This window comes from Schistosoma haematobium, chromosome 1 (assembly GCF_000699445.3).
Source record: "Schistosoma haematobium chromosome 1, whole genome shotgun sequence".
NCBI lineage: Eukaryota > Metazoa > Platyhelminthes > Trematoda > Strigeidida > Schistosomatidae > Schistosoma > Schistosoma haematobium.
In genome coordinates this window covers 25,374,312-25,393,252 of record NC_067196.1, presented here as the reverse complement: position 1 = coordinate 25,393,252, position 18,941 = coordinate 25,374,312, and the positions used below count along the sequence as shown (strand labels likewise).

The window sequence follows — 18,941 nt, the reverse complement described above, 5'->3', positions numbered from 1 at the left end:
AACTCAACACATATTATATCGTGCTTAAAGGTTCTAGATTTGATACCATGTGAATATTATGATATGTACCATTCATTAATACTTTTATACTGGAACTAAGGAACATTTGCTTGATATTAATAATACTAGAAGGGGTTTTGTGGAGATTGTAGAAAGTTCAATAGTTGAGATTATGAGTCAATTAAAGCTAGACCACCATGAAAAAACTGGAAGCACTGGATGGCCATTTCGAGACGGATAAGTCCTAGGTTCGAATCCCGCGAGGTGGAGTCGGGGATGCGCACTGCTGAGAAGTCCGACAATAGGACGAAACGACCGTTCAGTGATTCCAGATTTTCCATGATAGTCTAGCTTCAACTGAGTCATGATCTCAACTATTGAAATTAATAATACTAATGGAAATTCTGTTCAGATAATATTGCTGGGTTGAATTCATATTTCCTTGAGTAATTTTGTAAATATCTAACTTTTTAAAAATGAGAATATTAATAGAATTACCCTGTTGTTGTGTTTTTTTTGTCTAAAAGTATTTTTTTGCTGAATTTTAGTTTAGAGATTAAATGTTGTAGCATTTCTGTATATTCCTATTGTAAAAGAACCAAATGACTATAACAATTTTTGTTTTCTTTATGGGAGTATTCCTTTGAAGGAAAAGAAAAATCACATCTGTCACATAGTTTTCTTAATCGAAATAAAAAAACTTAAAGGATAATGATGGATTGTAATAGAAAAAAGAATTTGTCCTATTCTCTTATTTTCTTTCCTTTTAGGGTTATCTTAACTATGAGAACCTTTTTATACTATATAATTTAAAGTGCATAATATTTGTAATCAGATATCTGAAGAAAATTGTTTCATATATGTGTATATATATAGTAATGGGTTAATCTATAATGGATGATATGGATCATCAACTTGTCTTCATAGACAAAGTACTAACAAAAATAATTTTTTATTCACTTATACAGTTTATAACGATTTTATCCCAGTTTGAGGATAGTTCTCTACATAAACAATGTAAAAAGATTGGACTCATGAGTCAGTTGAAGCTAAAAATCTCCACAAAACACATTCTGATAATGTAAAAAGAACTGAAACATTTGTTTTGTCCTTGTTCGAAACTTCTCAAAAGTACTGAGCTATAAATGAATAAGTGATTTAAATCCAGAGATTTTAGATTCTATAACAAATTAGTTACTATTCAGTTACTGACCAAATGTTTATTTTTTGTTTTGTATAGTGTAACCAGCAAACTAGATTTTAGTGCTTTTTAGCTTTCAATAGTCTTTGGCCGATGTTATTTATTGACCGAAATGATCTTTAAATGACAGATCATGATACAGTCTACATTAAAATAAATAATTATACATACACCAACAGTGTGTTCGATATGAGTAAAGTCACTGTTAAAAATTATATCAAACACTGAAGTATTATGTTAGATAATTTCAGATTTTCATCTTCATATTTTCAATCCTATTCACTTCATTCTCTATACTTCAATCACTTTTGATTTTTTCTTCTTTAATATGCGGTACATCAAATTGACAAGCTATTTTAAATATGGTTTTACTTTATCTTTTAAAGTTTGAACCCTATCAGGCAAGAATTAATTTAACGATAGATGAATATTTAAGTGTTATTTTTCATAGTATAAAGATCTTACATCGATGTAATGTGTTAACAAGGCATTCTCTACATTGTTACATAACACTTATATATTCTTCTTTTCTTCGTCAAGATATGCATGAATGTAAGTATAATATGAAATATAAAGTTGTCTGTAGAACAATTACCTCCAATATTCTTGTTAACTTCATTTGAAAAAAAAAGATTTTTGCATTTTGTTTTACAAACCTAAATTAAAACTTTACTCGATTTCACATTTCAATCATAAACAGGATGTTTGTAAAGTACACCGAAACGTTAAGTATTTAGAAATCTATCCTTAAACAATATAAATGTAATCACATTTTTCAATCATGTGAATATGTATTATATATATGTAATGAACAAGAACACAGGTGGGGATAATCAGTTGTATTAATTACAGAATCTCTTGGTAAAATATGAGAATTATACTTCATTTGTAGATTTTCATCATTTGTCCTTCACATTCTGTATGATTCCTCCAAGTTATAATTCCTTTTTATTTTCCCTTCTATTTTATTCAGTTCGATCTTCTTAGCCTTCTGCTGTTAGGTTTCACACTTCCAACTGGTGTTAAATACTACGTATGTCGACAGACATGAGTTTATCTTATTTGTTATATCAAGTCTTTAGGATTGAGCGTTCCTTATATCAAAAATTTATTGCATATAATCTGTAGACTGTGGGTATGAATTGTTTTTAGTGTGATGTGGATACTGTAGCATTCAAATAAAGATTTTCAAATTTAAACGACCATTTTTATATTTGACTATCGTACCTATAGATCAGTAATGGTTTCAATTATCTCCTTTACTTAATGTAAAGCAATTTTTCAAGACATAATATGCATAAAAGGTAAACTTAAAAGCCATTCCATAACTATCTATCTTATAATATGGATATATGTAAATCGTGGTAGTGGTTTTTCTTCATTTTCAACATTTAATAAAAGTCTCGGTGAGACTATAAATTATGGACAAACCAATCACGCATAAGATAACAGGTCTCGGATTTTCGCACGAAATTCATTCATACATTTAGATAAATAGAGTCTTGGTATTATAGCTGATGTCACATCATGATGAAAACCCGAAATCTAATGCTTGACCTTAATCATCAATTTCAAATCATAATTCTATTTCCTCACACTACTTTATAACCCTCATTTAGTCTTGGTTATCAAGTGAACACCGTGAAAATCAGTCTAGCGTTGCTCAAATGTCGACCATAAATTATAGTCTCAGTAAAGTCTCTTAACGTTTTGAGAAATAATTTCTGTCTGTTTTATCATATATTACACTAAATAATATGAAATAGGTCAACAGAAATAAAAGAAATTCATAATATCAAGTATCATTACATGTGCACATATAAACTATTGTCTTTTGATAGGTGTTGTTCATGTTGAATCATTTAATTAATAAGTTTCTATGATCACGTCAGACAATATTATCATCACCTATTTCTAACTGAAATAGATACTACTGAAACTTGTACGATATTGTAATGATTTCTGAGACTAGAGTTTTGAATGAATTGATTAAGAGTGGGCACTGATCGTGTTGACTAGAGTAATAATAAATGCCTTTCAAGTAAGTCAATCAACTGACAGAACAACACACTATTAACAGAACCATAAAGCTTTTCCATCATTTACTAAACAGTAGGACTTTAGCATGGACGAAACTAATATGAATTTGTATTCAGTTAAGAGAAAGATCTTATTGTTTCTATAAACGAAGAATGGAAAACTACGTCAAAATTACCACTGGCATCTATTCTGAGACATAACGTGGTAACTTCTTAAGTCACTGAGTTCAAGGGTCTATGGAACCAACTCGGAGTCATGATGAAACGGCATAACCATCTTTTATTTTACAAACTTTTTGATAGCCCGTTCTCCTAGCATGAATAAGTATATACAGTGATTTCTCTATCCTTCAGTTCCATAGATAAATAGTGAGAGAAATAAAGTTAATACTTGAATATCAGTAGTGTTTATCAAATATCTAAAGCAGAATACGTCACTGGGAAGTTTCAGGCTGATAATTCTATTACTAGCATGACTAAAGTTTTCTTTGAAATTTTGTACAACTTTGTGCAAATATATGTCATCATACATTGAGTTTTGTATTATATTAGGTCAACAGAATTTCTAGTTTATAACCCTCATTTAATCTTGGTTATTAAGTGAACACTGTGAAAATCAGTCTAGCGTTGCTCAAATGTCGTCCATAAATTATAGTCTCACTCACAAATGTTTAAAATTAAATTTAAAAAAAGATTTTAATAATATTGTACTTGACTATGTTTTATTTGAATGTACAAAATGTAATTTAAGTTATTCAGGAAATAGTACAAGATATGTCAAGTGAATAATTCATTAATAGAATATGAAAAATGATCATTGTATTTAAGCATATTGGTGAACAGAGAAACTTTTCACACAAAAAACCGATCATTTATCAAATTAATAAATCAAAGAAGGAGAAGAAAAACTTATTTTACAATTTACAGATGATTATTCTGTAATATGATGATAAGAATCAAAATATAAAACAATAGATAATTATTCTATTAGCCCCTATTTTGATGTACACCTTTTATGAATGAAGTGATTCTATGTGGATTATTATAATATTTGGAAGGTATCTATCATGAATTGATCTTAGTTAAGGAATCATTAAAAATCAAGGAGCATTGGAGGATTATTTCATCGTTTATCTCAGCGTTATACAACAAACTGATGAATGTTTGAACTGTGTATCATTGAGACTCTGTTGGTTAAGTATTTGACGTGTAACCGGAAGATCTTTAGTTCGATCTCTGATTGGTTCGTGCATAGTCACTACAAATAAATCGTGTACTAGAATAAAACAGTTGTACGATGCTCCCTGACTTTTAGTGGATACTCCAACTGTTATCAATCCCTAATGAATACCTTCTACGTAGGAATTTGTTTCTATTCCCATGAAGTACTCTTTTCTTAAATTCACTGGGTAGAAATCATGACCTCTGAAGTTAACCAGTCCACAAATAAACCAATTATCCATCTATAGTGTTTAGTAAGAATGGAATAATACATTAATGAAGGTCAGAGTATATGAATCATTAGTTTCCGCCTTATTGATTATCCTGTTTATCTGAAGATTTTGAGTTAGATCCTGTATAGAACAGTGAATACTTATCAATTTGATGTCTCATTGGCTTCCTAGCTGAAATAATTTTTCAGGTATACATTTATCGCAAATTATTAATATAAAATCCTCACTAAACTCCGATAAAAAGAAAAAATTGTTTCAACTCATTAAACATTTCTCAGTTCAAGACTAAACACATGGTTTTAAGCACTTAAGTACATAATTAAATGATTATACAGGAAAGAAGTGAGTAAAAGAATAGAATTCGGTTATTAAAAAAATTATATCATATGATTTGCTTATTGAATAGCAACCCACTTAAAAAACGGTTTCTCTAACCAAAGGATAGTGAGAGTAATGCAATTTGTCAATGTCAATAAATAACTTTAACAATGTGCTACACTCAAAGTAAAACACAAGTGAATTATTTTTTATCGGTCAATACTAAGAATAACAATAAATCTACGCGTAATTTTATTGTTTTTATGAGGTTGAGTTATTTGGTAACTTAAATTCAGTGGATCCTTTTTCCACAACCGTGCAAGAGCAGTTTCTTAAAATTGTGCGATTTAACAAATTAGTTCAACCGGTGATGCACTATCAGATAGCCCTAGACTTTAATCACACATCATCAACGAATATCGAGTGCACGACGCGGAATGCTCACCAGTGTTGGATAAGGCTGGAAGAAAGTTAGAGGCGGTCAAACCAAAACGTGGCATCACTCATTGAAGACACTAACCTCTGGTCTGAGCCATGTTGGTAGATGCAGACTACTTGATTGCGGTCCGCGTGACTATGGTGACCAATGATTGGAGACTCTGGGTAACATGGCTCAGAATCGATCACAATGGCGTAAGTGCATACACTTTTTGTCTTCCCTCAAACCTTGAGATTAAAATTACTTCGTACCTTTCCTTATAATTCTTTCTTCCTGTACTATATCCTTATACACAATCTTTCTTTTATATATTACTACCATTGAATTAACTACTTCTATGAATTTGCTGTTCATCTTATTGTGCTGATGAGATATGGCAACTTGGACCGATGCATACATATGCCCGGTCCTACACCGTAGCTGATTAACTGACTGATGAATATCTAGTACCTTAAGAAAAATTGCTCTTATTCAAGATCCAAAATTCTTTCACTTACCTCTGTGTTCAAACATTTTAGCATTAGCCCGTTTATCTCTTTAAATAGATAATGAGGTTCTAAATCAATTACTATCTTCCAATCATGTTCAACCGATAACTACCAACAATGATATAACTTTAGTTTAAATTTTCCAACAGATTGTTTCTAGTTATCAAACAAACTATATCGCATTTTATAATATAACGTTATTTAGTTTAAATCATTGTTACTATCCAATGAACAGAGTTGATTATTAATATTTTCTTAATTTCCAAATAAGCATATTTTAATCTGAAATTGTTTGTGCCTATAAACTTAAGGAAATAAGTATTATTATTATTATTATTATTATTATTATTATTATTATTATTATATGTTGTTAGCCAATTATTATAATATTAATGAACAGCAATGATTGAGTTTTTTTTCACTAAATAAATCAATAAATTTGTATAAATCAAATCGAAATAGAAAAAAGTCTTATAATTATTTTTTTCAAAATATTAGTAAGATATGTACTTTTTTTCTCTGATCACCTGATTTATGGGAAATTTTTTATATAGAGGGGGGATTTTATTTGTGAATTGATTTTAGTTTCCAAGTGAACTTTACAATCATGTAGAAATATTTTTACATATATAATGTAATAATAATGAAGAATACATGAATGGTATTTTTTCCTGTATCTAGTTACAAGTATATTCATCTGATCTTCTCACTGTGTAGAACGATAGATAAGATTGTAATCAGTGTACTGAAGATCAAATACAAATAACAAGAAACCCTGTACATCAAGGTTCAATTATAATAACATTCCTAAGAAAGACACATTTTAGATTGTTTCATCTTGAAGTGACCGAATTCATTTGACTTATCATTTCAGTTTCAGTACATTTGACTTAGTTATTTATTATCAAAACATATCACTTGCAAGATTTAACCTTATAATTTTATTGAAACAATGAAGTGATTTAAGTTAAATCACTAGTGAAAGCCTAAAAGTACTGAACGGCTGTTTTTTCCTCTTGTGAGACTTTTCATTAGTGCTTCCAGGTTTCCAATGAAAGTCTAACTAAGATCGATTCATGATTCCAGTGAAATTCAACAATCTGTACAATCCCATACTGAAAAATTTACCTTGTAAGTGTACAATTCATTAAGCGATTAACAATACAGTCTATTAAAACTTCAATCTGTCAATTAGTTTTAAAAACTAAAATTATGATTTGGTTAATCTCCATTGACTGATTATTCTATAGAATCTAACCCAAAAGGAAGTAAGATGAGGCCTGAATAGTGATGACATCCATAACAGTTACTGATATAACAAGACCGAAGCAGATAAATCAAGTCAGTATAAAAATCCATCAGTAGACTCTTGCAGATATGTGTTCATATAGTAAATTATTAACTGAATTTAGATACCACTCATTCAAATTACACAAATCTGATTGTTAATCTGACAGTACAAAAATCATATAAATAATAGTGTATTCCGATATCATTTTTATTTACTTTGGAAGTCAAATAAATCTTTATCACCAGTCTTTGGTTTTCGCTACGTGTCGCCGGATTTGGGGTCACAGTATCAGGTAAAACCCAGTTAGGCATTTCGATGTTTTGATAATGTCAGACACAACAATTATCATGATATTATTACTAAGGGTTTGAATAATCCCTTTGTTGATAATATTTATGACTGAATTTTGATCAGCCTTCGTTCGTATATATGCATCTTGTGTAAATTGCCTTGATATAGTCATTTTGTCACAAATTTTATAAGAAAGATGGATTGTAGATAGCAACAGAATCTAGGACGTACGTTTTCTCCTGTTTAAGACTAGTTACCTGGATATATCTGCATCCCAGTGTTCATGTTTACACTGGTACCTAAACCCAGTACCTTTTACTTCAAGCATCCAGAAGGTTATTCATTGAGCTACTAAGGATAAAATGTCTATCCTGGATTTCATTTTTTGATTCATCTTGTCTATAATCACCTTGACAGCTTTGTTTATGGGACGGATGAATATAACAGACATAACTTTTCTTCTTCATATAATAATATTATCAAAAACTAATTACATGAACGTTTTGATCCAAGTATTTCCACTTTTAAAAAGTTTATAATTTTGATAACAATCATACCGTTTCATAAACCTATAATATTCTAAGAAATTTTACTAACCGAAATTATGGTAAAACGAAGGTTTACTATTAATGAAACTTTTTAGAAATTCTGTTGACCTAATATAATACAAAACTCAATGTATGATGACATATATTTGCACAAAGTTGTACAAAATTTCAAAGAAAACTTTAGTCATGCTAGTAATAGAATTATCAGCCTGAAACTTCCCAGTGACGTATTCTGCTTTAGATATTTGATAAACACTACTGATATTCAAGTATTAACTTTATTTCTCTCACTATTTATCTATGGAACTGAAGGATAGAGAAATCACTGTATATACTTATTCATGCTAGGAGAACGGGCTATCAAAAAGTTTGTAAAATAAAAGATGGTTATGCCGTTTCATCATGACTCCGAGTTGGTTCCATAGACCCTTGAACTCAGTGACTTAAGAAGTTACCACGTTATGTCTCAGAATAGATGCCAGTGGTAATTTTGACGTAGTTTTCCATTCTTCGTTTATAGAAACAATAAGATCTTTCTCTTAACTGAATACAAATTCATATTAGTTTCGTCCATGCTAAAGTCCTACTGTTTAGTAAATGATGGAAAAGCTTTATGGTTCTGTTAATAGTGTGTTGTTCTGTCAGTTGATTGACTTACTTGAAAGGCATTTATTATTACTCTAGTCAACACGATCAGTGCCCACTCTTAATCAATTCATTCAAAACTCTAGTCTCAGAAATCATTACAATATCGTACAAGTTTCAGTAGTATCTATTTCAGTTAGAAATAGGTGATGATAATATTGTCTGACGTGATCATAGAAACTTATTAATTAAATGATTCAACATGAACAACACCTATCAAAAGACAATAGTTTATATGTGCACATGTAATGATACTTGATATTATGAATTTCTTTTATTTCTGTTGACCTATTTCATATTATTTAGTGTAATATATAATAAAACAGACAGAAATTATTTCTCAAAACGTTAAGAGACTTTACTGAGACTATAATTTATGGTCGACATTTGAGCAACGCTAGACTGATTTTCACAGTGTTCACTTGATAACCAAGACTAAATGAGGGTTATAAAGTAGTGTGAGGAAATAGAATTATGATTTGAAATTGATGATTAAGGTCAAGCATTAGATTTCGGGTTTTCATCATGATGTGACATCAGCTATAATACCAAGACTCTATTTATCTAAATGTATGAATGAATTTCGTGCGAAAATCCGAGACCTGTTATCTTATGCGTGATTGGTTTGTCCATAATTTATAGTCTCGCCGAGTTTTTTTAATATTACCCTTTTGTTATAGGTTTCTGTGGTTTATGTATTGACGTAATGGGTATTAATTAGGTCCATTACTAATTGTAGGTATCAGCAGTAGGATTCAAGTTAACTTAATTGATCGGTTTTAAGTAGGACACAACACATCCTAGATTCCATTGCTAACCATATCATAAATATTGCATATTTCTGATAACCTTCGTCTTTTCGTTGCATTATCGATATTACAGTGAAACTATTTAACAAATTGCTAAAAAACAAAAGTTGTAATAGAAACACTTTAATTAAGAACTCTTATGAAAATCTAACAGCTGAATTCACGAGTCGGTCTAAGGTAGACCACCAGTAAAAGCGTGGGAGCACTAGACAACCGTCTCGTTCTACTATGTGACGCCTCAGTAGTGTTCATTCGGAATCCCGCACCCTGGACTTAAATCTGGGTTTACTGGATATCAGCTCAACGGTCTAGAGGTAAAGCGTTTGTGCGCGAGATCGAAGGTCCTGAGTTCGAGTTCCACATACGAGGTCGTGGATGCATGCTACTGAGGCGTCTCGTAATAGAACGAAACGGTCGTACAATGCTTCCAGGTTTTCGACAGTGGTATAGATTAGACCGACTCGTGAATTCAACTGTTAAAACACCAAAGTCTTCATAAATCCCCATAATGGAAGGGAATATTATTTCTAAGAGACTAACAGAAATAATGAGGAGTAATATGAATTCAGTTTAACTGCAAAAATAGTGAAAATTCAGTGTGAATTTGTTGTGGTTCACATTAGAACCTAATGAATAAGAATACATTGTATTTCTCCATTAAAAATCTTTTGTAATATAATTAAAATATCATTGTTGGACTATGATGTTCACAGACCTGTTTTCTGAGTTACAGCTTTTACCAGGTTGTTTAATTATAAATAGGACTAGTTTATCTAGCATGTTGACATGACTCGAAATTTCAGTGTGTTGCTTCAAGTTCTTATTTCAGATTTATCGAATCTTTAGTTGTAAACTATGATAATTCCATAATAGTAAATTGAGTTTGCGTAAAACATGATTAGCTGGTCGACTGCTGTTACAGAGAATGTTCAAAATATCTAGGTTGATTGGTTAGATCATGGGCCAGTTAGTCAAAGAAATCCGTCTATGATCATTCTGAAATTCCGACACTTTTTTCTAGTACAGATACTTTTCGGCAATGATTATCTATCCAATTAATATTTTACAGTATTATGTATAAAACTTCGAAAGTTCTTTTATAACCAACTAATCTTCGCTAGAGAACTATTCAAAACAAAAGAGGAATAAGTATTTATTCTTCCCTGATTTGTGACCTGTGTGTGCCACATGACTCCATGCAGTATCGAGTTCAGAACATTCAAGCCTCATGATGTGATCGATTTAAATGTCTAAACTAGAATTAAATGAGTTTCATTTCCTGAATTCGTTAACCTGCTTTATAGAGCTTTGTAATTGGTTGCCAGCTGTCTTATTTTCAGCTTAGATGATAGCACTATTCACTTCTTTAAAATAAAATTTGGAGTCAGTCGTTAATGAATATATGATAATTATTTACTTAGATATTTTGTTGAGAAACTTATATGGTTGGAAAATAGTTTAAAGAGTTAACTGGAAGTAAATGAGGAGTCAAACCAGAATTATGGAGCTCCAAGAAGTTCCTTTCTAAACTATCTTCATTCTATACAAATATTTCTTAAATTAAACTTTAACTGACTGTAGCAGTAACTTATATCTTAATCAAACGTCATTAGGTTCAAATCATCATTCAGTAAAGAAGTTTGTCTAGGTGAACATCATTGTTAATCTGTAGGCAATACAAACAGCTCATAGATAAGTACGTAAATCTACAAATAGTTGATAAGTTGTATGTCATTTCATATCAGGTGGTATAGTAGATACTTCAGTAATTGACTTAGATATATTTTTGGAATAGTTCATTGGACGTTACATACAATTTCAACTACATATAATGTCAGTTTTATTACCAGTCAAATTTTTAGTATTCATTCTACAGATGAACTTATTAACAAATCTTTCAAAATAGGGAAATATAAAATACATAAAATTTATTAGGCAAATATATATTCATATAATTTAATTACCTTTAATTAATTTATTATTAGTTATAAGTGTAATGATAATTTTTATTTCTGAATATTTTCATTCGATTTTCTTCCATACGAATGGCAATATGGGATTGTGGAGATTATTATGCTTTTGACTGAAATCATGAACCGATAATTACCATGTGCTCACTAGTGACTAGCTTCGTGAAGGAATTCTCAGAGTTCTAGTGAGAAGTTGTGACCAGTGGAGTTAATCCATGTCAGATAGGAACAGGTATTTATCTCAGTACAATGGAAAATGGTCGCTCAATTTCGTGGACTTGGTGAGGTTAGACATTAATAACGCTGGATACCGGCTCACTGGTCTACAGGTTAAGAGTTCGTGCGTAGGGCCGAATGTCTTGGATTCGAATCCTAAGAGCGGAACTGTGGATGTGCACTGCTGAGGAGTGCCGCGACGAGACGAAACGGACGTCCAGTGCATCCAGGTTTTCAGTGGTGGTCTAACACCGAGCGGTTTATGATATCGATCAAAAACATAAAAATGCCTGTTTATGTGAAATAAATAGAAAAAGTACATACGAAGGAGATAAAGAAATTTCTGTTTGTACGTTAGCTAAATGTTAATTTTTGCTAAAGACAAATATTGTGATTTCATAATAAAGTAGTTCGGTAGTTTCATTCTTAGCCCAGTTGTAACCCATCATATTAAGTTTTATTTAAACTACATTTAAATGATAGCGAATATTTATATTATCATTATCTGTTGAAAAATTAATGAATACTAGAACTCAATAATCTGAAAGATACCATTTGGATGTTTGAAGGATGATGGGTTTGATTCTCACCGGAAAGGTAGATCTATATGAAAATCTTCATATTGAACATGGTTTTTATGATAAATGGTTGTCAGTTAAAAAGCTATTAAAAATTAGGGAGGGGGCGGTTTAGACTCATTAGTCACTAGTATTTGCGTTTATCCCACACGATATTAAGCCTAGAATTACTAATTTTTGCAATGGACAAGATATCATACAGTCAGTGTTATTATTCTAAAATGTTAAGTTTTCACCGTCATTCAATTTGTGATATGACTGTATATTCAAGAAATATTAACTGTGAGTTACCTTCACATTCTTGACCTTGATTTTAACATATTGGTTTAAATATGTTATACCCTTTTTCTAAAGATTGTTGGTCTAAGGTTTGGTGTTAGATGAATTATTAGTGTATACGGCTAAGGAGTTTTAAGCTAAACTGTCTTCCAAAATGATCTGAAATATCATTTGACTTATACATGATTAGCTTATATACCGTCAGTTTGTGTAGATTAAAAAAATTACTTGGAAAATTCATTTCCTAGAGATTGATCTCAATGAATGGTAGCCTAAAACTATACAACATAGGTATGTTTCCAAATGTTGATCATTTTGCTAATTACACTATTCAACATTATAAAATCTGAATTTCAAATAAGAATTTAATTAAAACGTGTTTTCTGTTTAAATGCGAATTGGCATAAGTGCATACTTTGCATATTGCCTTAATTCACAAGCATTATAAGCAAAGATGGATAATAGCTAGTAGTGGAATTTAGGAAGTGAGTTTCATCCTATTTGAGACTTATCAGCTGGATGTATCTGAATCTCAGAGTTGATGTTCACTCTAGGACTCGAACCCAGTATCGTTCGCTTCAAACACCATCTCATTATCCACTTAGCTACTGAGTCCTGATAGCCACTTGTCAATACAGTCTTATCAAAAAATAGTTTGTAATTGAATTTCATTTAAATATATCTTAATTCTTACATTATCATCGCCATTTACCTCCTTTTTGTGAATCATTCTTTTACAGATATGAATGCATTTGGACGTGTTATTGTTGAAATCATCAAAGAAGAAAAGTTTAATTTAGGGTTAACTGTTTCTGATGGTTCTAATCAGGGTGAAGCTCCAGTTATTTTAAATATTCGTCCTGGAAGTATTGCAGACAGGTAAATAACTAAATATTCAATACATTTATTCACATGTTCTATTGATTAAGATGATGAAAAGTCTTACTTTAAGAAATGATTGTTAATACAAACTAAAGGTTATTGGTTTCTGAGTAAGATATTGACTATCATCAGGTTGTATTTCTCAAAAATTGTAACAAAAATACCATAATCCATGGTATCAAACAAGTCTACTACGATATATCCAATTTAATAAGAGAGGAGATTTTAATATTTAGTTAAGTACCTGGTTAGTCAACTGTCCTGGTCATACTGCCTTTATGAATAATATCAAAAGGGTCTACTTAGGATTTTGTTTTATAACAGCCTGGGTTTAGAATATATATGTCTCATTTCAATCATTAATTTTGAGTTAAACAGATTGAAGAACTTATAAAGTTTATTTTATCCCACTGATTTTTCATTAACTACAAACAATATGAATTAAAGAATAAAACATAACAGTAATCATATTAAATCAATAACAGAAACATACTTTTCAAATAGTTCATTTTTTATTGTTGAGAACAAAACAATGAAACATGAAACAGTGAAGGAAGTTAATAACATAGAAATCAGTTAAACTAGTTCGATATTTATCTATCTCTCTATCTATCTACCTACAAAGTAATAAAACAACGTTTATCATTATTAGGTTGAAGAAGGTCAGCTATAAATTAAGGTAACTATAAAATTACTTGAATAATCATTATAATCTTGAAATGATTAGTAAATCTATCAAGGATAATAAAATCGTGGATTGGTTAAAGTTAGGCAATAACACTGTTGGATGCTGGCTCAGTGGTATAGAGGTTAAGCGTTCGCGTGTGAAATTAAAGGTCCTGAGTTCGAATCTAGCTTGCGGGATTGTGGATACATACTGCTGAGGAGTCTAGTACTAGGACAAAACTGGCTTCCAGGTCTTCAGTGATAGTCTAACACTGATCCATTCATAATATTAATCTAAAGATAGCAAAATTAACAATTTAAGTAGTCAAAATCAACTGGTATAGTAATGAAAAGTTTAAATTGTGAGTTTGAAATCTTGTTAAAGAAGAATTTGGTAAGCTTTTTTTATTTCGTCTTATCAGTAACAGATTAATAATAGTTTTAATCTAAAAATAAGTTCTATGTAATTCGTTTGATAAAGACAACTGTGGAAGTAAATTTGAAGTTTGTAGGCAAGTGAGTGTTTTAAGCATATTCAGTGTATAATTTTAACACATCACATCGACTAAACGATGGAACATTTTTTTCGATGAACTAGTCTGTAAGTCATAGATTTATATTTTACAGACTGTTTTGACAAGAGTATGATACTCAGTATATGCCATCAGATATTGATTATTATTTAATGAATAGTAAGATATTTCTTATCAAATATGCCTTGGGTATTGTGCTTAGAATCATTACTTTAGTAAGTTATCCAAGAGAGTGAGTGAAACATAATTTATTATTACTTTGAAAGAATGATAATTATCCGGAGGTTTTAGTCACAGATTTAGGATTTGTTAAAAATTGACAGTTCTGATGAATACGATGACTCCATCTTAACTGATACTTTTAAAAAGTATCCTGTAATTCATTTTCCATAAAAAAAGAGGTAGAAACACTATAACACATTGTACGGGAAACGGTTATTCTATTCTTATTTTAAATTATGTAATTATATGGACACATTTATCTGGATGAGTTGAATTTACTAACTCTAAGAACCTTAGTAAAACTTGTAATATCAATTATTATATAAGAAAATATTCATATTTCAGACAAAGAAAAGATAATGATGAGTTACACAGTTGATTTAGTATTAAGGCAATTAAGATTATGGTTATAACTCATAGGTACTTTTAAGTTTAAGGGTTGGTATGACAAAAAAACACTTAATTTTTCAAGATTTCCATTTATCAACATAAGAATAAGGTTAACCTTTCAAGAGGTAAATCATTTCTTCAATAGTAATGACACTCAAAGATATATACATGTTCTGTAAATTAAGTCAATTCTCTGGAATTTATTTTAAAAATCTTATATATAAGTAAACCATACTAGGCAGCCAAGTTGACAAACAGTAATGTATAATTAAATAATATTTTCAACATAACAACAAGAATGAAATCCTCCCCCCCCTATACACGAAAACAATGATGTACTAACCAATATCATTCTTATTACTACTAAACATGTAGATTTAAACAATTTTCTTTTATTATTTAATATTCAATAAAATGACAGACAGATGAATTATGATTTAAATGATGAATTTTTGTTGTCAACTTTGAAATTTCTCAACCTTTTTTTCTTTTTACATCTTATTATCTTAAATATTTTCTAAACGATATTTATGAAAATATGTAACACTGGACAAATATGAAGCAGTTAATCATTGGAGACAATGGAAGATAGTTAATCGACATTATGAATTAGTTGAAGTCAGACATTAACGCCATTAGATTCCAGTTCAATGGTCTAGAGGTTAAGCATTCGTGTGCAAGGTTGGAGGTTTTGGGTTTAGAATTTTTTTCTGATCACGTTTAACTAACCATGTAAACAATCAAAATATGGGTTATGCTTATTTAATATGTCCTTGATTAAGTTGAAACTATCACCAATTAGCGTATGAGAAGGCAAACGATGTTTATATTATCTGTTAAATACGCGTCTAAAAATTAGATTTGAATGGTTAGCGTTTTCTCAGCCATATTTGTTATTCAGCTGTAATCGTAATCATACAGTATTGTCTGAAAGTAAAAAAAAGCCTTAATTTTTTAAAAGATTTTAAGTTTGGGAATTCTTCCCTGTGATAAGTCACTAAGGGGAAACCGCTGTTGAAATCTTGATTTAATACTCATTGATTTCAGTGATTACACAACTGCGAAAAATCGTTTCCAAGCTTTACTAGTCTCCATGTATCACTCAACTAAGGAATTATATTTTCAGTGTAGAAGGTTTTGGGGATCTTTGAGTTTTGCAATTTTACACCATAGATTAACTAGTTAGATAACTACTGAAAATTCTCTATTAAAAACCGATTGTGTTCTAAGTTTGAGAGGTAATTCTTGTAGTTGTAATGGAAATTTACAACCACGTCAAGTATGAAACAAATATTCCCGATAGTAATCAATAATGGTCGTGCAGTATTACAAACTGATTGAAGATAGAAACGTAAAATATTGAACGGCAGCCCAGTGGTTTGAAGATTAAGCGCTCGACAAGGGGCCTAAAAGTTGTTGGTTCGTTTCTTGGCAGGGTCGCGGATGCACGTGATCAAGGATCCGCATACTACAATGAAATGGATGTCTAATATTTTCTGGTTATCGATGGTCCTCCAAGGCCGATTTATGATGCGAAATCGTAATTTTTTGAAAAATTAATGTTAGATGACATTGAAATGTTGCCGACTTCTATTTTATCAGGCGATTTCATCAAAGAACAAAAACTCACTAATTTTTAAACACATTATTGCTGTGGTGATGATTTCATATTCGAAATCGCACATTCTTCTATTCATTTATATTTCTTTTATTATGACTGATTATTACTTTAAACATCAAAAAACTTCAACGCATTTATGTATACAAAATACTCAAATGAAAAAGTAGTTCTATTAAGTCCATAATTTACTAGTTGAATTTATGAGTTAATTAAAGCTAGACCATGGAAAGCATGGAAACTCTGGATGGCCGTTTCGTTCTAGTATGAAAGGCAATTACTCACTGAAGACAATGGTGGACGAAGGCACAATATTGTGGATTGGTTGAAGTTAGACATTAACACTGTTGAATACCGGATCAGTGTTATAAAGGTTAAGGTCCTAGGTCCGAGTCCTTCGTGTGGGATCGTAGATTCGCACTGCCGAGGTGTCCCATACTAGAAAGAGACAGCCATCTAGTGCTTCTAGGTTTTTTTGTGATGGTCTAGCTTTAATTGACTCATGAATTCAACTAGTAAATCACTAAAACCTCCACAAAACCCTCTTCTGAATTCCATAATTTCAATGATAAAGTGCTTGACATGTAACTTGAATTCCCTAGATTTAGTTCCTGATGAAGTCTTGAATGTACATTGATTAGAAGTCATACACTAGAATGATGTAAGTGTCTAGTGCTGATTTCTGTCTGTAATGATTATCAGTAATAAATTTCTAAGTAATTTGTTTATTAACAGAATCTACTTGATGATTCAATGAAAACGTTGTATAAAATTGTTTTATTTAAGTAAGGGATTTATTTGTCACGTATATTGAGTATTACATTGATAGTTTCTGTTGAAATGAGTTCATTTTGGTATTTTGATTTGTAACCATTTACATAAAATAAAATAAGTCTCTATTGAAACTGTATGTAGTATGTTATCTTCTTCAAAACTAAGACTACTCAACTAAATATGTATTATTTGATTGTTGAACTTTATTGAATTCAATATAGAAATGATTGTTTCCTACCATATGATCATATTTTATCAATGAATTTCATGAACATATCAAGTGAAAACTCTACTTCAAATAAACATTTGCGATCTAAAATTCAAATGGAAATTGGATATGAATTACCAGCATTACGTAAGTAATTATTGAGTACTGTGTTGATGAAGACATCATTATCATCATCATCATCATCGTCGTATGTTTTAAATTATTTTTCTCGTTTTAATAAACGTTTGTTTTTTCTTCGTATTCAGCTCATTATTACTCTCGAGTTTATCCGGAAATAGAATAGAATGTATTGGGATTTTGCATTAATGTAATAGCAGACAACCAATTTCGTATTTATTTTCTTTAGACTAACACTTTTACTCCCTACCGCATTATTGTGTAATGTGAATTATTTAGCAGTAAAATAATTAGGAATAGAAAAAGTAGCTGAATCATGTTAGAGTACATCAGGTATCTACGTTATATTAACCTAGTGTTTAACTTGTGACTGAAGTTAGTCTGCTAAAATAAAGATAGTGAGGTCAATCAAGTTGTAGTATGATCATATTTAACTTGAAATATGGGTACTCTTGTTCAATGATAACAAGATTAAAAGAATTAACAGAGAATCTTTGACGTATTTTTTAAAAATTAACTGGTACCCACGAATTAAGCTTATTGATAACCATGGGAGAAGAAAGTTCTACATGAAATCTGGAACCCAACCAGATTGATAGGCCCAAATAACTAATTGTAACGTTTCTATCTGTGGCGTTGGTTAACATAATCCTGGACCCAATGAGAAGGAATCAGTTTCTTCAAGATAGAAGATAAACATTGTTAAGAGTGTTAAATAGTATTAAACCTACGTATCAAGCTTCCTGCTTTCAACCATACAGTATTGCAGAACTTCTTTAAGTGACATGAACAAAAAAAGTCATACACATTGTCAAGTCTCAAATATCATTATGAATATTATGTAATAACCAAAAGAAAACGTCAAACTCATTTCAGCATTATTAACAGAAGACTTGAGATTTGATTCTCATAAACTTTAAAACGGTATTCGTAACTGTAGTCAA

The 18,941-nt window shown here is 30.6% G+C and overlaps 1 protein-coding gene across 1 annotated transcript in view; it reads left to right on the top strand.

Annotated features, from left to right (window-relative positions):
- Positions 1-18,941, top strand: part of GRIP1 (Glutamate receptor-interacting protein 1) — a 125,931-nt gene that overhangs the window by 12,387 nt on the left and 94,603 nt on the right. The window contains exons 2-3 of the mRNA XM_035730535.2: positions 13,307-13,445; positions 17,873-18,006. Coding sequence (XP_035588039.2) covers positions 13,307-13,445; positions 17,873-18,006 — 273 coding nt within the window. The remainder of the gene's footprint in view (positions 1-13,306; positions 13,446-17,872; positions 18,007-18,941) is intronic.